We start from the raw sequence: 23,751 nt of genomic DNA on the forward strand, positions 1-23,751 counted from the left end.
TCGCTTAGACTCCATTCATAAAACCAGATGTTGAACTAAGAGGTATCTTAGGTCTCTGTCTCTTTGAAGGTTCTGAGTCACACAGCAGAAGAGGCAGTGCACAGTGTATTGGTCCAGAGCTTGGGCTCTGGGTCACATAGACTTGTGTTCATGTTTTTGTTCATCATTTACCAGATGCGTGACCTTGGGCCTCTTATTTTGTCACGCCTTGGTTTCCTTATCTGTATAATAATGAGTATAATAGACCAGCCTTAAAAAGGGTGGTTGTGAAGGTTAAATAAGGTGGTGGGTGTATTATATTTAACAAAGGCCCAACACAATTCTGGCATTCACAACATGTTCTGTAACTTTTCAAAAATAAATTATTATAGGGCTTTGGAATAAAGGTATAAAATCCAGTTACAATAGTATTTTATTTTAAAATCTTTTTCATACTAGCTAAATTCTTTTTAATTTCTAAGAGCGCTCTTAGCCATGGAAGCACTGGGTCATGCCATTAGAGCAATGATTTCTTGAAACCATTGTAGATTTACTTATTGAAAAGCTGAGGTCAGCTATTCCTATAACATAACTGGTGAGCAAATAAAACATTTCTATTATTAATATTAATCTAGAAAATGTGTTATTACTGCCAGGAGAGATAGGAGACTGCTACCAAGGAAAGAATTAAGCTTGGCTTGTTCAGCTGCTCAAAGGGATGTTGGAAAAATACATTTTCTGGGACCACATACGTGAACATGCTGGGGGATGTTGAAATAATGCTGTAGGAAACGCTGGCAGCCTTAGGGCACAAGCTGAGACAGAGTCCTGTGGCCTGGCAGTGCCAGGGAGCTCAAACAGAAGCCTGAGGAGGGAGATTGACAATTGATTCCTGCCTTTCCATGATTCAAAGGGCTCTGTTGGTCGTGTGTTGAATCAATAAAATCTGGAGAAGATACCATTCAAAAGAGTACCTCAGTATTGGCAAAATAGTGCTATTTAAGGCTTTCTATGCCAAAAATTCCCCTGACAGTAATTTGGACATTGTAATACAAGTTAATGTATACTCTTTGTTTTGCAGAGGCCCTGTACACTTGGCTTCCTGTTTTATTTTTTAACATGCTGTTTTTCGCAGAATATTTTGGCAAAACTCTCAGCCATATTTAAGCCTTATGATTTATGTCCAGAGGGACCACTTATCAAAAACAGATGTATAATAAACAAGTTATGGGAACTATCCTTAGAAATTACCATTTCTCTGCCCATGAGGTATTTCACGTGAAAGTGCTTTGTCAGCAGCAAATGTCATTTGTCATTTTGAAATGTCATCATTAAATGTCATTATTATTTTGAAAATGATTTTTTATTAAAGAATGCTCCCATCTTTTCCTGCACGTTTTTGGATCTCGTGTGCAGGCTATTCCTGTCATTCACAGACTGCAGTTGGTCGATGACGTTTTTTCCTTGTCTAAGTGAGTATATTTTCTTCTCTTATGGTTTTAGAATGTACCTTGAGAAATTTATAAAAATAATAACCTCATCACTCTGAAGTTGGTTCTTTATTATCTACAGACCCTAACTTAATAAGATTAGGATCAAGTTCTGTGGTTATTGTGGAATTTTATACTGTAAAAGTTACTGCACTATATGCAACAACATGGATGAACCTTGAGGACGTTATGCTATGTGACATAGCCCGTCACAAAAAGACAGATCCTGTCTTGATTCCATCTATGTGAGGTACCGCAGCAGTCAAATCAGAGAGACAAAACATCGGTGGTTGCCAAGGGCTGGACAGAGGCGGAGGCGGGAGGATGCGGAGGTGGTGTTTAATGGGTACAGAGTTTCAGTTTCACAAGACAGAAAGAATTATGGACATAGATGGAGGTGGTGGTTACACAACTTTAGGAATGTATTTAATTCCACTGAACTGTACACCTAAAAATGGTCACGATGACAAATTTTATGTTGCGTGTGTTTTGCAACAATAAAAAATAAGAAAAAAGACAATTCAAAGGAAGTCATTATTGGGGAAGAGCAACACCACCTACTGCTGTGAGAAATGAAAGCTCCAGAAGACAGTGTTTTTCACAACAGTTTGAGAGGAAGGAGTATGTTCTTCCTCAAGTCAAAACCTGGTGGTCAGTTATTTGAAAGTCCTATATATTTTCAATCAGATTAACTTTGGTTTAATAAGATTTTAACTGATTATGGAGAATTTTTAAGAGAATCTTAAAAGAGCAGCGAAGAAAATTCAGCGTTTTAAAAGGAAGCCCTTAAAGGAAAACTTTTAAAAGGATGCGACAGAGAAGATGTAAATAAAGCAGAACTAATAGTATTTAAATATTTATAGGATTATCGTACAATGTATAAGAATCATGACTTTTAATGTCTCAATCAAGAATGAAAACTCAGGTAAAATCCAAGTGATTCAGACTTGCTTTTGTAAAGACTGTTAAACATTAAAATGGATAAATTTAGGAAGATTGTAGAAGACATCTTTATATTTTCTAAGACATTGGAAGTTAACGAAATAAAGTAACTGACATAACCAAAAAAAAAAATTTTCTGGAAATAAGTAGACTATCAATTAAGATTTTGAAGTGATTCTTTTACCCAAGGGTGATGGCTGCAGGTATAATTTTAATGAGCCTGAATTTTAGTATAATGTACTAAATAATATAATATACTAAAATCATTGATTTCACTTCCATTGGATTTACTCAGTATAAGCTGTGCTGCTAAATTTTTAACTAGGGAGATTTTAAATTTGCAGACAATGAAATTAAGGAGTATACATAATTAATTATCCAGTGTGTTCTCTCCTTCTTTGGCCTGTCATGTTTCCTGAATGACTGTCTGTTCATTTCATCCTTCATTTTGTTATTACGCTTTTCCTCCGTGACGTACAGCACATTCCCCTGCCGACTGCTTTGCTGAAACATTTCTCTTAAGATTACAATGACTTTGATACTGTTAACCACATCCTCCTGCAAACCTGTTTTTTGGTTTCCTGAGACTCTAATATGCACACCTGGTTCTCCTCAAGTATAACTTTTCTTCCTGCTGCTGTGAGCATCCTTGAGACCAATTATGGTGATGTTATTTTCATCTATCCTTCCTTTGGATAATTCACACACTGATGGTTTCAGGGATCATTTATTATGTATATGTACAGCGCCCAGCAGATACAAGGTGCTCAGTAAATGTCTGTGGAAGGATATGTTGGTGACTTCTAAATCTACATCTCTCCTTGTCTCCTCCATCTTCTGTTTATCCTGCGGTCATTTAAATCCAGTACCTTAAACACTGTTACTTCTGAGTCTAAATTGCTCCTGCTATTAATTTCTCTCTTCCTGTCAAAGGTACTACTATTCTTCCCATCCCCCAAACTTGAAACATCAGCAATAACCTTGACTTTTCCCTCTCTCTTCATCTTCCATCAAGTCACCTTGTCTTACCTATTCATTTTGGGGATCTGGGGAGTGTCTTTTGGTTTCTCACTTTACCTGCCACCTTCACTACTTCTGTACTATGTCAAGCTTTCATCACCCTTTGGCCGGCCTATTGCATTGGCTTCCAGCCTTCAGTCCTTTAGCATTCCCTTCTGTCTTCTGCAGCATGGTTGCAACAAAATTTTAAGGCATCAATTTCATGATAGTACCCTAGTTGTTTAAACACCTTCCCACTATATGTAAACTCTTCATCCTGATATTCAAGGCTCCCCACAGTTTTCAGGCTCCCTTTACCCCCTTAGCCCCCATCTCCAACTGTACATAAAAGAAATCCCCTGCCTCCATTAGCTTGGTCTGCCCACCACACTGATTCCCTCCCACTTTATCTTCTTTATCCTAAGCTGCCTTCCTCTATCTCTGCACCCATTCCATCCTACCCACCCTTCGTTGCCCTTCTTAAGTTCCTCCTCCAGAAGGCCTTCCCTGACTCTCCCATCACACGTGTATGCTTTTCTTCTTCACTACTTTCTTATATTCATTGCCTTTGCTAGAGGCTTCCGTTAATAGCTTCTTATGTGTGAATCTCAGCTCCTCACTAAGTAGTAAGTTCCTCAGAGGTAAGCAAGAGTAGTGTCCTGTTTGGGTTCACTAGTTTGTGTTCCCACTGGTAGCTGGTAGAGCATTAGAAAGAGAATGGCTTCTAATTAATACTTGTTGAATGGAAATTATACTCTCTTAAAAATGCATGCTGAATGCACAGATATTCTAGTGCCTGACAACAGTCCAACATTTGGCCTGGATTTTCTACAGTCTCCAAGAATTTGGGCACTTGAACCTGTCAAACTGAAAAAGAGGGTCTATCAACATTGCTTGGGTTCCACCTTATCAATGACATAGGTCCTTTACCCTCTAGCTTCTTGATTCCATATACCTTACTGAAGTCAGGCATCAAAACATGGAACAAATATGGAAAGTGTACAAATCATCTAGCAAGGGAAGGATTTTTGAGTTTGTGTTTTTTAAACCAAACAGAAACAAGTATATCGAGATTGAAACAGCACTTGATTTAACCAAGTACCTTGCTGAAGAAGATGAAATCATAGTATGGCATGCAGTTTTGGTGAACCTAGTGACCAAGGATCTTATTTCTGATGTGAACCATGATATATACACATTATTAAAGGTAATTTTATCCTTTGTTAGGTAGTTTTTTAAAAAAAAAGTCCTTTTCTCCCTCTTTCCGTATTTTAGACAGCATCTATGAAACAGCTCTTTCCCCATTCATTCTGTATCTATTCATTTTCTTAGGAAAGGATTCTTAGAAGAAAATACCTTAGTCATTGATCTGGTCTTGGAGACAAATATGAGAAAGTTTGGAAAGGTGCTTAATTCTTGGTCAAGTGTCAATATGTCTTAAGAAACCAGAAATGGATGGAAGTAGCATGCCTTTTTTTCTTATTAAACAAAAAAGATAATGCCTATTAGCAGCTGTTCCCCTAAAAGATTGTTAGTCAGACGGAAGGACTTTTAACTACCCTATATATTCATGATTGAAATACTCTGATTTACAGGGCCAGCACTTAAAATCAGAGAGTTATATTCCAGAAAAAGTAAACATTTTGAAGCTTTTTTTGATACTGGGAAGAGAGACAGGGAAATTAGAATTAATGAATGAAGAAGTGAGATACTATCATGTCCTTATAATAGGGGAAAGCAACATCTCTAAAGGGGAAATTTCTGTTAGTAGATCTTAAACAGTGATCATAAGAAAGATGGCACAGGAGAAGCAAAAGTCTGAGAGCAGTGACGAGTTAGTGGCCACGAACGAAATGACGATTGTGTTCGGTGAGGATCCCAAGTGAGTTTCCAGGGCAGTTTGAGGACAAGATCACAAGCACCTTGGGGTTCCAGCCTTTCCTTTATCTACTGTCCAAAGTGCTGATGGGAACTTACTTCAATGTGGGCCTGACAACCAACAGAAGGAGGCACTCGAATGTCCGGAGGGTCGAGGTGGCTCACTGATAACATCTGATCACTGGTTCTGAGGAAAGAAGTAAAAGCTAATGTTTGTTTTTAAAGAATTTCAATGAATAGCATTAGTTTATTATTCTGAGAAATGTACTGGTAAATGTATAACTGTTATAATCCTACTATCTATCAGCCGATGGCTCAGCTGAAGAAACTTTACTTCAGACTCAGGGCTTAAATTTGTCCAAGGCATAAATATTTTAAAGACAACTAGAAACATTTGGGTGATATTAAATGATGAGAACAGTTAACATTTATTGAGCTCCTTCTACGTGCCAGGCAGTGTGCTTACACTTCATATTACATATTGCTTACATATGAGGGAACTGACTCTAGAGGTTAAAAGAACAGTTATACATTTACTAACAAAGATTATTTCTAAAGAAATATCTACCACCTCTCTGTTAATGTCTTTTCAGACAAAGAGAAAAGCAGTGCAAATTGAGTGTGGTGAGCAGAACTAACCATATACTTTCTGTATTGTTTATAGAAGTATCTGTTAAAGAGACTTACCTCTATATGGAATATTTATTCAACTATAATTCGTGAAAATGTGGCAGCATTGCAGGATGACTATTTAGCTCTGTAAGTATTTTTTTGAGCAGTGATAATTGAATAAAATGATTCCTATTTTCGGATAAGTTTCTGGATTCTAAGATCCTAATATTGATGATTGAGAGATTTGTGTGCAGTTACAGAATAGTCACTTTGGGGCTGGTGAGCTACATGTGTCCTATTGTAAAATAATAGGTTTGGACCTTAGTTCACCTGCAAAGCACATGCACGTGCACACAAGAACGTATAGCTTTATACTCTCAAATCTTAGGCTCCTGGTTGAAATCTTAAGTATGTTGTACTACTGGTGAAGGGTTGTGCCAAGCAAAGCCGGCCTATACACATGAATTGAAGGGCACGGGAAGGCCACAGGGGACAAAAGTCCCCTCTGTATATTACTGACAACAGGGGAAAGTTCGATTATTTATGTCAGACAGAAATTCTAACATCATGCAAATACGACGAGAGGTTGACAGTGAACTCTTACCTGTCATTGTGTGTGAGCATGACTAAGTACTGCAAATGATTTTCCCATCGTTGGTTTGGTGAGGGGAGCATGCTGCGCTGGGAAGGGGTAAAAGGCAAATGGGGCTGCAGGGCCACTGAGGAAAGGATTGTGAGTGTGGGCTGGGCTTCCAGATTTAGGGAGGGAGTTTGTGAACAGTGAATGGCACAGGGATTATATTTGCAGCTCTAGTCAGCATCAGGTCATCAATTAGACCAAGCGAGGAATACAAAATATACACAAGGTGATTACTGTCTCTCAGGAGTACCCTTCTGAGAGGGGAGAGACTTCAGTGCTGGGGCGTGTGACTGGAAAGACATAGGGTTTACGTGCAAATGGATGGAAGGCAGTGAGGACGAGCTGGGGTGGGAAGTGGGTGGGCAGGTTGTGTGAGTGCACGGAAAGCCCAACCAGGCGGCACCTGTGCCCAGCCGTGGCCTTGGCTCTCCTAAATTGGACTGAAGTGGTGTGCTTTTTGTGGCCTCCTTGGGCCAGTTTTTTCAGAGCAACCTTGGGGAGTTCGACTGTGCTTCCAGAGCATTCCATCTTGCTGCCGCCAGCTTGGAATGGGTGGGGAGAGAGAGTGAATGTGTGAATGAGTGCTCAGAACTGTCTATCAGAGGGCCTCCACCCCTGGACATCATACTGCTGCTTGTCAGAAGGTCAGGGCAAGCTGGGGTGAAACTGGAGGGAGGGTGGTGCAATAGAGATTTGGCTCTTGCATTTGCTGGAAACTTCTGGCCCATTTGAATTTCTTTACCTCTGACTCCAAACTGGAGGGTGTCAGGAGACACAGCTCAAGGGACCATGCATCTGGTTTTATCATTGTTCTTCACTGTATTTTGAAATTATTTTGTTTGGAATCATAATGTGTACATCTGCTCAGCTACAAAAACAAAAGAGAAACCTCCATTCTTTTTCCAGAACCCGACTTTAATAGCCAGTCGGAGCAGAGGAAGAAACAGAAGCTTAAGTGAGGGAAGGCACACTGTCGAGGAAGAGAAACAAACCGTTCCCTCTCGTTCTCGTGTGTAGGGGAAGAACTTTGTTGTTCAGTGTATTAGATCAGATAAACTAAAGTCGTTGTGTTTTGAATCCATAAGGCAATTAAAATCATAAAAGGAGGGAAAATAAATTGATAACAGATGTGGAGTATGTGTACATTCATGTGTATTTGAGGGAGATGAAGGATGGCAGTAATTCATTTCTTACTTTCAAAAAATACCAGTCTTAGAGCTGGTGCCTGAGAGCCTCTCAGCAATTATTTCTCTGAACCTTAAATACAGTTGCCATCCACAGAGTCTATTTTTTTTTAAACAAACCTGATATTATTGGAAGGATGTTTTTAAATACCCATCTTTTCATGAAGCACATATTCTTGGAGGTAGAACAAGTAAAAGTAGTAATGAAAAATAAATGTTTTTCTTTTACTTTTCCTTCAAGAATATCACTGGAAAAACTTTTCGAAACGGCATGTTGGTTGGGTCTCGAGGACTGTCTTCAGCTGTCACGAGAGCTCTTCAGAAACTGGATGAACCACCCAGAGAATGAGTAAGAGTAATATTGTAATTGTCCTGCTCTTTGGCCTGTTTTGGCACCAATTTCTCTACCTTTTTGATGCTCTTACTCTGGGAGTGATCATTCTGTTCTCACTTGGTTAATCTCTCTCTTTTACTATTTTTTTTTCAAATATCCTTAAAAAAAAAAAAAAAGCCAACCAGTTATCTCATGTAGGTATGTGAATAACAATAGATTAGAATTTATACATTGAATTCTCACCCAGGAACTCATCGCCAAAGCATTCCCTATTCACCAGTGCTTATTTTGAGTCTTTCTTAGGTTGTTACTTACGATTATTTATTCCTTTTTTTTTTTTTTTACTTTTTTAAATTGAAGTATCATCAGTTTACAATGTTGTGTCAACTTCTGGTGTACTGATTATTTATTCTTATTATGTACATTTAAGTGCATCACAGCATCTTTCTCTCCGAGTTTGCAGTCTCACTGAGAGCTGAGACCAAGACTCCGTCATTTTGGTGTTATTATATTACCATTAATGTATCACCTATGATGGACTGTTAGAAATGTGATAAGATATGAAACTAAATGAAGATATCAACATACACTGTATTATTCTAACTTACTTCTTCCTCAAAACTCTTTAGCTGCTAAACTAATTTGATGATCTCAAGAGAGTAATGTGAATAACAGTTTTCACAATTGCTTTTCTAGATTCTACTTTTGATATTTATATCTGAGATTGCAAACATTGTTTTTTCTAGGCTTATACTTCTAAGTATGTGACAACCTAGAAAAACATATGACTTAACTGCTATGAAAAGTATCATTGCATCTTATACCTTTCAGAATACCTTATCCGATTAAAACTGTGATTTTGTGTTATGGCATTGCCTTGGGAAATGATAAAGAATGGGATTTTCTATTAAGTATCTACAATAATAAAACAAAGGAAGAAGAAAGGATTCAACTTGCTTATGCAATGAGCTGCAGTAAGGACCCATGGATACTTAACAGGTGATTATTATCAACTTACCTGGAAAGGGTTCCTGGTACAGGAATGCAATTGATAAACCAAAGGGAGAAAAACAGAAATGAACTAATATAAGAATAAATACAAAGCGTATTTGTGTGTCACTAACTTAGAACCATATGGGATTTTAACTCCATTTATTTAAATTAACTTTTTCCACTGAGTAATTTTTCCATGCTTATTTTCTGCCAAATGCACTTTTGCAGATACATGGAGTATGCCGTCACTACATCTCTGTTCTCTTTTAATGAAACAAATATAATCGAAGTTGTGGCAGCATCTGAAGTTGGGCGATACATTGCAAAGGACTTTTTAATCAACAATTGGCAAGCCGTGATTGAAAGGTAAGAAGGAAATGTGAGATGTCTTTTTCATTTAGGTCATTGGTTTGGTGCTAGTGGCTCAACTGTAGTCTGGCTAGTTCCACTAATGTCCTTTGCATTGACTAGAAAAATGATCGTTTTTTGTGCATTTAGTCTCACCACAAACTGGCAGTGTTACGGAAGATAAGGTCACTTACCTCAGTTTTGGTTTTCTGTGTGAGTAGAGATTTGCACAGGATACCTATCTACCTCAGTTTCCCCGTTACGCTTGCTAAGAACCTTGTCTTCAGAGACACAGACTAGAGCAAGTCATGCTTTTTGGTGTGAGTGTACGGCATGCACACATTTATTTTGTGAAGTGCATCACCGTGTCCTTAAGAAGCAGCAACGCTCATTACTACATAAGCCTGGATGTTGCCCGTGCCTTTTATTTATCAGATACCCTTTATAGATCTGGGTTCTGTATTCTTCAACTTCTTAAGATTAAGTCTACTAACTTCTCAGCCTGTTTGGTAAAATATCCATTGAAATACAAAAATCAGACAGCATGCCCTTGATAGCTGCTCTTTCTATAACAGTATTTAACGTACATTCTTAAAAGCCTAGAATAATCTGTCCTACAACTACTCACGTACTGGAGCGTTGGCAGGTACGAAGTAGTCAACAGTTGAAGTCCACATGCCTATAGAGTTGGAAGACACGTTTTGTAAATAGGCTCACCTCTTTGGAACAGAAACTATATTTAGACTATAAATATTTAAGAAAGTGAATATAATTCTCTTATAGAGCAGAATAATAGCATGTTTTTCTTGTATAGCCATTTATTGAACACTTCTATAACACACAAAAATGTGTTTTTAAATAAAAAATTATAAATATGTAGGTAAGAGCTCATTTGTATAGTAACATTCTTCTGGCTCATCAGTGGAATATGCATAGAATACTCAGTCAAAAAAAAATGTCCTTATCTCTTGTTTTAAATGATTTTTCTAGGCTCCTTGCTTCAGAGAGTCTTATGAATTCCTTAAATTTCCTGGGATCCCTAAGGCCTTGGGGGTAAATGTTGTCTTCCATTTTTGCTTATTAACTCATTCAAGGTGGTGCCCTCCTCTCCAGGTCCAGCTTCACAGTGGGAATTTGGGAGTTGGGTAGAAATCAGAATTATTTACAGAGGTTCCCTTGTTCCATGAGGTTTCAGAGATTCCAGCCTCATAGGTCTGTCTGTTAGTCTCTGTTCTCTCTCGCTGGAGCTTGTATCAAAGGCTCTGTCCCCTGCCCCTTCTCGGTCTGATGTGCCTGGTGTGGCCTGGACTGGAAGCCATCTGCCTTCTTGCTCCTGGAATCATTGTGCCCGAGGTTGTTCACTTTAGCTACACTCCTTGACTGTCTTCTTCCAGAGCATCCTGCTGAACAATCTAGTAGCAATTCTGGAATTAAAATGATGAGAGAACAAGTTCTTTAAGAAAAGTGTGATGATCTGCCTGAGGACCCAGCCTGTAATCACCACAGGCTGGCATCTCCGCTCCTTCTGATGCACTGCCTGGCCCTGAGGGAGACCCAGCTTCACAGCCGTCCCAGGCTCAGTGCTCAGTAGTGCCTGGCCCTTGGTGTGCACTTGTATGTGTTAAGGATTGTTCATATTGTTGTTGTGGCTCAAGGTGACATGGCACCTGTCAGTCCTAGACCTCATCCACACTCAGACAGGTGAGCCTAAGTGCACCTCAGACACTTTCTAATATAGCAGAGCTTTGCAGTCACTTGGAGTGGCTAATACACCTCAAGACTCTCAAGCCCACCTACCCCTTGAAAATCAAAATCTGACAGAATAGAGAGCAAAATCTATACCTTTCACTGGCCCCCCAGATGACTCCAGTATAGTTTAACATGGAACCAGTTGACATTGGATTAAAAAATTACCTAAGGCTGCATTGCTCAACATGATAGCTACTGGCTAACATATGGCCATTTAAATTTAAATGAATTACAATGAAATAAAATTTAAAATTCGGTTCCTCAGTTGTGCTCACCTTGTTTTAAGTGCTCATTGTGGCCAGTAGCTACCATCTTGGACAGCTCAGGTTGAGAACATTTCTATCATTGAGAGAATTTAGCTGGGCTGCACTGTTCTAAGGGGTAAAACAGCCCCTCAGCTCATCTTTCCTCTCTTTTTATACCATACACAGCACATGTAAGTAATTAAGCCCTCCAAATGGCTTTGAACAACCCATGGGAAAGATTGCTCTTAATTTAAGTGTACTTTAATTTTTATTCCTCAGAAGAATTTTTTTCTGCCTTTAGAGAGCAGGAACATGTTTGCAACGCTCTCTAAAAAGTCCATTGTCTAGCAACTTATGTAAATGATCTAGGTGTATTAAACAAGAATATAGAAGGAATTCCTTTAAAAAAAAAAAAAGAACACTTTAAATGGGTATTTCATTATCCCCAAGAAGTTCTTAGAATTATATATGCATTCACTATTAACCCTGGCTTAAATTTTTTTATCTTTTATCGACAAAATGCCATGCTCATAAAATAGATGCCTTCTCTGTTAATGGTAAGTTCATCTCAGTTCACTCCTCTTGGACATTCTGCTAAAAGAAGTCTTTGAGACTTAAATAAATTTCCTTTCTACAAATAATCCTTTTTTATTTTTAGGATTCAATTTCTAGTCACCAGTCTTGCTGAATTTTGCAAATGATTTTGAATAGACAATGATAATATATACAGGTTGTTAAGAGGAAATAAAAGTTCAGATTAATAATTAAACTGTTCTATACATTTAAAATGGCACAGGAATGCTTACTTTATTCTTTGTACATCAGAATATTTACTTATCATTTATTAAACAGTTATATCTGGCATGAATATCTGTATGTCACCAGTCTTCATAAAATGATAAAGATGGTATGAAAGTATAAGTAAACACATGCTATGACAAATTAAATTTTATATGATTTAAGTGAAAAGGATGTATTCTGAATTTGCTAAAATGTGACTGATTACTAGCAAGTTAACTTTGAAATTGGTGTTTTTCCAGTATGTTCTGCTGAACATTATTCATGGAAGACACTGATAACTCTTCTGTGAACAAGTAGCCCAGCCAGTTTGGAAACTGTCCATTTTAACTTCCGCTTTTGTAAATTCACAGGATATGTTAGCATCATAAAGCTTTAAGAAGCCCTTCAGAAGGAAATCTAGCATCTAGCCCAGCATCTAATAGCTGTAGTCCTACTATGTACTGTATATGCTGATGTAAACAAAATGTCATTCTGCCAGGAGATCGCTTGTTCCAAGAGAAACACAGATGAGAACCTAAATTCTCCAGCCCTCTCATCTGGAACTGGAGCCGGACCAACACCTGGTTATCATGTGCCTATTAACATTTAGGCCTTGCTTTCCTTTTGTTCAGTACTATTTCAAAGAGATTGTTGTCTGAACGACACATCATCTGTCTCAAAAGTACCTCCTCTTGAAACCTTTGAGAACAAGAAGGAATGAACTGTGCCAGGCATCCTGATAGGGGCTTCAACATACATCACCTCATTTAATCTCTACACCAATGCTTCTAACTATATGTTTTCCCCCATTTTTACAATTTATAAGTTTCCCCAAGATGACCTCAAACTCAGCCCTGCCTCTAGGGTCATCTTTCTCCCATATCTGGTAGAAAAATCACACGTTTAGCAATGTAGGTAGTTTTCTTCTGTTTTCTACTTTTTTTTTTTTTTTTTAATTTGGAACTCAGTTTCTTTGCCAATTCTGTCAAATTTCTTGAGTCATTTCCCAAGCTTTTTATACCTGGCCAACAAAAATGAAGCACTAAGAAATATTTCCTCTTTCCCCATAGAAACAGATTTGCTTGCCTGAATTAGATGTAGACTGTCTCTTGTCCTCCACTTTGCTGAAGCAGACGCAGCCTGAGTTACAGCTGGGAGCTTAAAAAGGACAAAAGCAAACATGCCCTCACCTTTGTCTGCATATTATGCCAACAATAACTCTTACAATTTTTAAATTCAAGTGCACATTTTTGAAGTAAATCAATTGTGTGTATTAACTATCAACTATCCCCAAGACAGAATGGTAGTTTTTCAACCCTTTCTTGTTCAGCCCATTATATTAACCCTATTTTAATTTTCTTTCTTTTTCAATGCATCCAAAAATCTTTCTTTACTTTTTTAACTACAGCAACGCTTTGAGCAGGTATGTATCTGCTGTTTTTCCACAGCAACACTTCATGGCTGGTTTTCAGACATTCTCGTTGAATATTCGAGGTCACTAAGCTAAAGGGGAAATTTCAGTTATGGTACCCATTTGAGGGCGCTTAAAGAAGGCCAGAGTACTCAGCCTTCAGGGAGCACCAACATTTTGAGAATCTCTGAAGACATGGATCCTCTTTCCAAAAAGCACATACAAATACAAAATTTCAAATAAGCTTTTAGAGTATTTTAGAGTTTCTGAAATTGGTTGTCTATTAACTGCATTTTTTTAAGGGGCATACTTTGAATATTTCCTTATTCTCTTATAATGTTCTTAATCTGGGGTATGTGACATCTATTCTATCTCACGTAAAAAGATTTTAAAAAGTTGTTACTGTTTTAAGAACTTTTTACATTTAAATAAAACTTTTAGAACTGTGTGTTTCACAAATCAGTAACTACAAATATTTCTTTGCGCTAATAGGCTTTTCTACAGAAAAGATTTTTCTATTAAAAGATGAAGCTAACCTAGTTCGTAAGTGATTTTGCTTAGATTTGGGAGGAAGGAATAATAGGGATTGTGTACTCAGCATTTATCTGCTGTGTGGCTTTATCTTGCAAAACATTTCCCACCCCTGATTAGCATCTTGTTGCTTTGTAGGTATGGAACAAAGTTGTTGGTTTCTCTAGTATATGTAATAGGAAGAACCATAATCACAGATTTACAGATCACAGAGGTAAGTACTACAGATATTGTGAATTATAATGGTAATTTAGAAATGATTTTTTGTGTAATTCAATTTGCTAAAATTAAAAACAATATGCTTATCTGAATTGTTACATTCTGGGCTCAACTGGTGCTATTATCACTGTGCAGGAAATATTTCTTCATTCTATCTTGCTCCTGAAATAGAGACCATTCTGGTTCATGGAGGGTTGGACTTCACCCTTTCTCACCTAAATCACTGCAGGAGACTATGGCCCCGGCTCCCTGGCCCAGGCTGGTCTTCCCTCCATCCCATTCCTCTCTTTGCTGCCTTGCCCCCAGAGCTTCCGTAACTCATTGTTTTTAGAAGAAATTTAAAAATCTTTTCCTCGGCACATGAGGCCCTTCATAATCCGGCCCTTGCCTTACTCCCTAGCTTCACTTGTGCCCACTTCACAACCAGCTGTCAGAGGGTAAGAGAGACAGGCACACTCTTCCTCTAGCTATACTGTGCCACTTACAGAATTTCCTAAATTATTGTGTTATTGCACATTCTCCAGATTTCAGAAACTCTCTACCTTCTATCTCGGGTGTCCACCTCCTGCCTGTCCTTGCCTGGAAAATTCCTCATCATCCTTCAAGACCTTGCTCCTACCACATAGTCTAGGAATGTTTCGATTAACTGACTTACACACTCTCCTCCTCCACGCTCCCAAATCATCCTATGAAGAGCTTTATCATAGCGCCGACCACATTATACTGTAATCACTGTGTGAATATGTCTGTGCTCTGAGGCTATAATGAGCTCCCTGAGGACCGACACCCTAATTTAGTCACATATCTCTTGGAGAATCTCACATGGGGTTCGCCATTTCTAGGCTCTGCTTTCTTCAGGCTGAACCTCCTCTTAGGCAGGCTTTCCCCACATCAAGCTAAGCACAGCTGCAGGCTTGTGTGACCCTTCGCACCCTCAGAGGCCGAGGGAGGAACCCCTTCTCACCCAGCCTCAACTTCCGGACCTGAAGACAGGACTCTGACTGGTTCGACTTGAGTCACATGCACCAATCACCGTGTCCAGAAGAACTGACGAACTCTGATTGGCCTGGCCTGAGTCGTGTGCCCGCCCCATGCAAACCACAGGCACCGGGAATAGGGGAGGGTTAGTTCTGGAAAGGAAAGAAGGATCGTATAACCAGAAATTAGACTGAGGCAAGAGCAAATGTCTGCAAAAAAGCCACACACAAAGTAAAACAAGAATAAAACACAAATGTAACCTCTACACACCCAGTGGCATGGGTAAAATTAGAAAGATTCACAATACCGAACACTGGCCAAGACGGGAAGAAACTGGGACTCTCTTATCCTGCTGGTGGGAATGTAAAGTGGTACAACTACGTTTGGACACAGGCAGGTTGGTCGGTTGGTCTTTTTTAACGCTAGACACATAGGACCTAATAAGTCTATTTTTTAAGTTTTTACTCAAGAGAAATGAAAACCTACATCCACACAAAGACTTGTGCTTGAGTGTTCATAGCAACTTTATTCACATTAGCGAGAACTGGAAACCATCCAAATGTCCATCAGTTGGTGAATGGATAAGGAAAACGTAATATATCCACACAGGGACTACTACCCTGCAATAAAAAAAAAAAAAAGGGCACAGGTTCGTGTAGCAACATGGATGAATCTCAAGATGGTTCTGATGAATAAAAGAAACTGGACGCATTCTAGGAAATGCAAATTAATCTATAGTGACAAGAGGCAGGTCAGTGGTTGGGGGGACAGAGGGAGGGATGAACTGCAAAAGGGCCTGAAGAACTTTTTGTGGGTGATGGAAATACCCTGTTTCTTGATTGTGGCTGTGGTTTTCCAGGCGTATACAGTGGTCAAAACTCACTGACTTGTACACTTTAAGTGGATACAGTTAGTTATACCTGATTATGTCTTGCTGATGTTGATTAAAATTTTTAAGAAAATTACATGAGTGAAAATGAAACACCAGCGCCTAGAACTATATTAATAAGATCAGAAATGGCCTGTGTAATAAGAACGGAAAATCAACTCCCCAACCCCAGCAAGTGAACAAATAGATGTTTAGGTGGTAAATGCCTGAAATTTGACCTTAGCAAAAAAAGGAGAAACAGTTATGGAGCTGTTACTAGGAGACGGACAAAGAACTGGAAATTCCTGAAAGAATTACCTTTATTTGGGTTTTTATCAGGGATTCCCTGGACAGAGTGAGGGGCACACCCAAAAATATCAGAACAAAAGTTCCAAGGATCAAAATTGAGTTTGTGCTGATATCTTCAAAAGTACAGTAGTTCATCTCTGTCCCTACAGAACCCAGTAAAGTTTTATTGTTGGTGTTTAATGAATGAAGTTTGTATGACTTAAGCAATCCTCAAAGTTCCAAAACTTTATACTCACTGATAGTTCATTAAAAAAATGGAAAAATGCTCATTGGTAGAGCACATGCTTAGCATGCACGAAATCCTATGTTCAATCCTCGGTATCTCCAATTAAAACATAAATACAATAAAAAAACTTTTTTAAATTTTTAAATGAAAAAATGGATTTAGCAGTGGTTAAATTATTGCAACTTCAAAAACAAGTAGATTAGCTACTGTGAATATCCTTGTCAAAAAACTATTAATGTCCAATAGTTCTACTAGAGTGTATCAGTTCCCATGATAATAACGAAAATAATTACTAAAAAAGAAAATGAAAAGAGTCACAAGAATCCCTTTTCCCTCCACACCAGCACAGTCTTAAGACAGTCTCCGAATCTCTTACTCTGCTCTTTATACTGCCCCCTGCTGGAGCCTGGCTTCACTCATGCTCTCAAGCACTCGTGAAGCCCCACCCACAGTCCCACAAGCCAGCGCTCCCCTCCCACCCACGGTAGGTACACGATCGTGGGCACAGGACCAGAATGGTGCGGCTGACCTGTGGCTCCCACTGCCTGGCAGGTGTGGGAGAGCGTGGGAGGTTTGTTCCTGGTTCCTTAACCTACTTTTTCGCAGAATTGCAGAATTCGCAGAATTTTCTTTTGCATTGTTGTTAGGCTTGCCAGCCCTATTACTACTTAATTTCAAGTACATTAGGGTTTAAGTGACCTTTCATGGGACGGTAGGGTACGCTATCATTTTATGGTAATATGTGTTCTGAGTTCTAATCCAATGACAGCACAATAGACTTTTGGAATGTAACTTATTCATCACTTGGGGTCTGGCTTGTATGTAATATTGCAGCAGATGTTCCAGTAGCTGAATGATTGACCTGATTCCATGAAGGAATTCAGCCAATGGGTGAATCCACTATAAACATTCTTAAATAAAGGATAACATTTGTGAAGACATGGATATTGGGTACCAGTTTTGGGCTTTGGAAGTTGCAAAGTTTCTTTTATATATATACATTATTTTCATTTAAAATTTTTTTATTTTATTGAGTTTTTTTTCTCTTTTCTTTCTTTCTTTTTTTTTTTTTAAATAGAGGTACTGGTGATTGAACCCAGGACCTCCAGCATGCTAAGCATGCACTCTACTACTGAGCTATAGTCCACCCTCCCCTCCACCCCCTGCAAAGTTTCTTTTGAGATAATAGATCTCACTCTATTGCTGTCCACAAGTCTTGTATATCTAATATGCATTCAGTAAATGTTTACTGAGCACGTACTATGTGCTTTGGGGAATAGAGCAGTGAGTAAAATAGACACATTTCTACTTATCCCAACTGTTACCACCCATTTGCACGAGCCTGTCATTGACATGAACCTTGTCTTGCTGTGTCTGAGTGAGAAGTTCGATGGCACTGACTGTCTCTTTGTCCTTCCAGCTGCAGCAGTTTTGTAGTCATATGTTGGAGGAGCACCAGAGACTCACAGTTCACGCCCAATTACAGACAATAAAGAAGGACAATCTGAAAAGCAAAGAGCGAAATGCCAGGATAGCTGCGTGGCTCCGGAAAAACACCTAACTTAGCGGGGGACTCTCGGCACTCCTCTGGCGTATTATAATGTGCTCACAGTGTTATCCTCCAATCCCCTGGAAAGTGAGTCTGGAAAAGCACACGTTTTGTGATTGTATTTCAGTCACATTTACTACTCAGAGTCCCGTTCTCCCCATGTTGTCACACTTGGCTGTGAGGCACTCTCTGGGTGAGAGGGGGAGGCTGAGTGATGGCTGAGGATTTTGCCAACATTGCTGTATTTCTGGGGGAGATTTTGCTTCATGTTGGGCTATAAACCACGTAATTTACTTTAAATGCCTTGTAAAAACAAATTTACCTTAGAGAGCCTTGCTTTTTCTGTTGTGAAGGCCAGTGGAATATTACATCATTGGCTAAATAAGCACATTCTTCTCTGAGGGAAATACCGATTTGCAATACTCTAGGGTTTATTTAAAAGAGTAATGTACAAATAACACAACAGTATAAAGAAACAGAGACTAGAAAAGCAGCAATCGCTAGAAGACAGAAAAGCCAAAGACATGCAGGTTTGAAAAAGAAGAAACAGACAATTGTATGAGCCATGTTAAGTGCCCCAAAGGCAAGAAATGTGTCTTCTCCTTTCCCACCCACCTCTCCCCAGTGCCTGCTTCCACGTGCCACACTTTACTGGCTACTGAACTTTAAGGTGTCACAGAGAGGCCCAGGACTATAGGATCCACGAAGTGCCCTTAGGGTCACTGCTGCAGAGGTCAGATGGAGAGCAAGGCTGTGCCCTGAAAGCTCTTGACTATGCAGATCACCTGTGGGAAGGACACTCTTTCAGCCAAAGTTTAGCAGCAAAAATAATGATGTCAACAGACAATAGCAATTATGGGCTAATTTCCAACGCAAATGGAAATGGTCAAATAGAAATAGAACTAAAAGACTAACCAGAGCATGATCTTTACAGCTTTGCACTCAGGGCATTAAGTTCGAAATGTGGTTTCATTTGGCCAGATTGAAGCTGCTTGTAGTTTGGACAACGTTAAACCTTTTCATCAATCACAATGTGTGGAATTAGCTCAGTTTTGTCACCCCTGAATTAATCAGGACAGCTAAGGCAAATCATCCAACTCGATTTTGTGTGTTTACAATTTAATTCTTGTTTTAATTTTGCTTTTGCTTTTATAGAATGGAAATAAAAACTACAGATCTCCTATCTACCTCAAAGTAAAATTGTAAAGCTTAAGGAATATATCAATTAAAAGCCTTTAATATGTTACATAAACTCAAGGCACTAATATGATCTAACGCTTTTTTTCCCCCTCTGTCTTGTGTAAGTTAATGCAGCCACAAATTAAAATGCAATACCAAAGCTCACTTCCATATTCACTTCACAAGAAGATACTCCCTGAGTGGGGCTGGGAGGCCACGGGACTTGGCCATGAGGACAAATCAAAGCACAGTCTGTTCAGACTTGACCTTTGATCATAGGTCAGAGAGATTTTTCTTTAAATTTGGCAATTTAAAATTTAAGCAATAAAATAGCCCCATGTCTTCAAATGGTTATGTGTGATTTCTTCCTGTGTTTTCTTACACGTTTGTTCTGTGTTTCCTGTATTTCCTCCCATCAGTCTTATCTTTAGAAAGCCATGTCACGTGTCCTCTCTGCTGCTTTCCCCTCCCTCTCCTTTGGGCTCCCCTGTCTTCTTTCTCCCTTTCCAGTAACCTCTACCTTCCTTCTGCCTGGCTGTCCCGGTCCCCTATTTTTGATCATCCCAGTCTCCTGTGCTCTCATTCTACCAAGTGCACTTGGAGGCTGACACTCGGCGCACCCAGCACCTCTGATGCCTGTTATCAGGTGATGCCAAGTGCTGATTCTACCAACGGAGCACACTGGGCTCCTTAGACCATTGGTCAACAATTAAAGTCCTGCTATAGCTTTGCTTCCATAGTAATTAAACAGTACCGAAAGTGTTTATCCAAAATCAAATGTCCAAATATTTGGTTAATACTACTTCCTATAACTATGAACAAGAATTTTGAATAATGTTCATCTTTTCTTATTTGGATGAAGCTGGTTACTCCAGGTAAGCATTACACTTTATTGTATTGTACCTTATACTTTCTTAGTATGTTCTGTATGTAGTATTGTGTCATCTGCAAACAGTGACAGTTTTACTTCTTCCTTAATATTCTTTCTTTATCTTTAGTTTTTGCCATTTTAACTACAGTGTGTCTTGGTTTGGTCCTTTTTGGGTTGATCTTGTGTGTGACTCCTTGTGCTTCCTGGACTTAGATGTCTATTTCTTCCAGTTCAAGAAGTTTTCAGCTATTATGTCTTCAAATATGTTCTCTGCTCCTTCCTGTCGCTCCTTCTGGGACCTCTATAGTGTGAATGTTAGTATGCCTGATGTTGTCCCAGAGGTCTTTTAAGCTGTCCCCATTTTTAAAAATTATTTTTCCTTTTTTCTGTTCAGTTTTGAGTGATTTCCACTGCTCTGTCTTTGAGTTTACTGAACCAATCCTTTGTATCATCTAATTTACTATTGATTCCTTCTAGTGTATTTTTTATTCCAGTAATTGTATTCTTCAGCTCTGTTTGATTCTTCTTTATATTTTCTAACTCTTTGTTCAATTTCTCATTGTGTTCATTCATTCTTCTCCTGAGTTCTTTGAATATCATTATGATCATTACCTTCAAGTCTCTATCCGTTACTTGACTTATCTCCAATTCACTTAGTTCTTCTTTGGGGGCTTTATCTTATTCCTTTATTTGGAACATATTCCTCTGTTGCCTCATTTTGCACAATTTGTTGTCTTTATTTATTTATTGTTTGGTGGGGGTGGGTAATTAGATTGATTGATTTTTTTTTAACAGAGGTACTGGGGATTGAACCCAGGACCTCATGCATGCTAAGCATGTGCTCTACCACTGAGCTGTACCCTCCCCCACGTTATTTTTATTCTTATGTATTTAGAAGGTTGATTACATTTCTTGATCTTGGAGAAGTACCCTTATGTAGGAAACATCCTATGGGGCCCAGTAGCTCACTCACCTCTGGTCACCAGTGCTTTATGTGCTAGGTGTGCCCCCTACGTGGGCTGCATGGATCCTTCTGTTGTGGCAGGCTGACGACTGTGCGTGCAGTGGTAGGAATGGCTGGCTCTCGGTTGGATGCTTGGCTCTGCCTTGTATGGAGGCTGCCAGCCACTGGTCCGGGGGGCTGGGTCCTGATATGGTTGGCTGTGTGGCCAGGGGAGTCGGAGTTCTAGTGCCAGCCCACTGGTGGGTGGATCCAGGTCCTGGGGTGGCTGGCTGCTGGGTCAGGGTTCCTGCAGCCAGTTCTGTCTGCTTGTGGGAGGGGCTGTGCTTGCAGGGTCTGGGGTGTCCCAGAACTGGTGTCAGCCTGCTGTTGGGTGGGGCTGTGGCCCAAGATATCATGAAGTGGTGCCGGCCTGCTGGTGTATGGGCCAGGTCTTGACACAGCTGGCTGTGGGGCCTCAGCGGGCCTGGAGCTTGTGTCTGCCCACTCATGTGTGGGGCCATGAGCCCAGAAGGTCCCTGAGCTGATTTCTACCCACTGGTGGTTGAGGCCAGGTCCCAGGTCTAATGCCGGCCCACTGAAGGGCAAATCCGGGTCCTGGAGTCTCTAGCTGTGGGGCTTCAGGGGTCCCGGGGGCGGGCTAGTGCCAGCCCTCTGAAGGTTGGGGCTGAGTCCTGGCATGGCTAGGGGTTCAGGGAGCCCTTCAGCAACTTGCCTGCTAACGGGTGGGGCTGTGTCCCTGACCAGCGAGCTGTGTGGCCCGGGGCATTCCAGGTCTGGCGGACCGGCCGGTGGGCGGGGCAAGTCCCAGCACTAATGGGCTGGGGGGGAGGAATCGGAAATGGCGCTTGCCAGCACCAGGGTCCGCGCCGATGGATGAGCGCCTACAAATGGCTGCCGCCAGTGTTTGTGCCTCCAGGGTGAGTCCCATTTGCCTCCTGCCTCTCCTGGAGGCTAAGATCAGCAAGTGGGTCTGACTGAGGCTCCTTTCAAAATACCGCTCCTGCCCTGGGTCCTGGAGAGTGAGATTCTGTGTGGAGTCTCTATTTCCCATAGCCCTTTGGCTCTCCCAAAAGTAAGCCCTCTGGCCTTCAAAGCCAAGTGTCCTGGGGGCTCATCTTCCCAGTGCAGGACCCCTGGGCTAGGAAGTGCAGTGTGGGGCTTGGACTCCTCAGTTCCCGGAGAGCACCTCTGTAATTGCGATTCTCCTCTCGTTTGCGGGTCGCGTACCCCGGGGGTGGGGGATGGGGCCTGACTAAACCGCGTCTCCACCGCTCCTACCCGTCTCGTTGCTCCGTCTTTATGTTTAGTTGTAGAAGACCTTTCCTGCTACTCTTCAGATTATTCTCATTGATAGTTGCTCTGTAAGTAGTCGTAATTTTAGTTGACTGTGGGAGGAGGTGAGCTGAAGGTTTTCCTATTCAGCCATCTTGGCCACTCCTCTGCTTCTGTTTTGTTTTGTTTTGTTTTGTTTGTTTATTTGTCTTGCTTTTTAGATTCCACATATGAGTGAAATCATATGCTATTTGTCTTTCTCCATCTGACTTATTTCACTTAGCATCATATCCTCTGGGTCGATTCATGTTTTCGTAAATGGCAAAATTCCATTCTTTCTTAAGGCTAGTGTTCCTTTGAATATATACACCACATCTTTTTTAATTCATTCATCTCTCATTTTACACTTAGGTTTCTTCCTTATCTTGGCTATTGTAAGTAATGCTACATTGAACATAGGGGGGTATATATCTTTTTGAATTAGTGATTTTGTTTGCTTTGGAGAAATAACCAAAAGTGGAATTGCTGGGTTGTATGGTAGTTCTATTTTTAATTTTTTAAGGAAACTCTGTACTGTTTTCTACAGTGGCTGCACCAATTTACATTCCCACCAAGAGCGCGTGAGGGTTCCCTTTCCTCCACATTCACAGCAACGCTTATTATTTGTTCTTTCTGATAATAGCCATTCTGACAGGTGTGAGGAGCTATCTCGTTGTGCTTTTGATTTGCATTTCCTTGATGATTAGTGATGTTGAATATCTTTTCATGTGCTTGTTGATCATCTGTATGTCTTTGGAAAAATGTCTATTCGGGTCCTCTGCCAATTTTTTTAATTGAGTTGCTTGGGTTTTTTGGGGGTTTTTTTTGTTTGTTTGTTTGTTTGTTTTGTTTTGTTGATGTTGAATTGTATGAGTTCTTCGTATATTTTAGATATTAACCTCTAATCAGATATATCATTTGCAAATATCTTCTCCCCTTCAGTAGGAGGCCTTTTCCTTTCGTTGACAGCTTCCATCACTGTGCAAAAGCTTTTTAGTTTGATGCAGTTCCATATGTTTATTTTTGCTTTTGTTTCCCTTGCCTGTGGAGACATCCAAAAAAATATTGCTAAGACTGGTATCAAGAGCATACTGCCAATGTTTTCTCCTGGGGGTTTCATGGTTTCAGGTCTTACTCTTGAGTTTTTAATCCATCTTGAGTT

General features: G+C 40.0%; 1 protein-coding gene across 1 annotated transcript in view; it reads left to right on the top strand.

Annotated features, from left to right (window-relative positions):
• The window catches only part of LVRN (laeverin), a 57,264-nt gene extending 37,425 nt beyond the window's left edge, over window positions 1-19,839 (top strand). The window contains exons 13-20 of the mRNA XM_031448856.2: window positions 1,396-1,451; window positions 4,467-4,617; window positions 5,953-6,047; window positions 7,966-8,073; window positions 8,890-9,057; window positions 9,280-9,417; window positions 14,254-14,329; window positions 18,136-19,839. Coding sequence (XP_031304716.1) covers window positions 1,396-1,451; window positions 4,467-4,617; window positions 5,953-6,047; window positions 7,966-8,073; window positions 8,890-9,057; window positions 9,280-9,417; window positions 14,254-14,329; window positions 18,136-18,276 — 933 coding nt within the window. The 3' untranslated portion in view covers window positions 18,277-19,839. The remainder of the gene's footprint in view (window positions 1-1,395; window positions 1,452-4,466; window positions 4,618-5,952; window positions 6,048-7,965; window positions 8,074-8,889; window positions 9,058-9,279; window positions 9,418-14,253; window positions 14,330-18,135) is intronic.
• The last annotated feature ends 3,912 nt before the right edge of the window (window positions 19,840-23,751 follow it).

The sequence above is a fragment of the Camelus dromedarius genome, chromosome 3, assembly GCF_036321535.1.
Source record: "Camelus dromedarius isolate mCamDro1 chromosome 3, mCamDro1.pat, whole genome shotgun sequence".
NCBI classification, from domain to species: Eukaryota; Metazoa; Chordata; class Mammalia; order Artiodactyla; family Camelidae; genus Camelus; species Camelus dromedarius.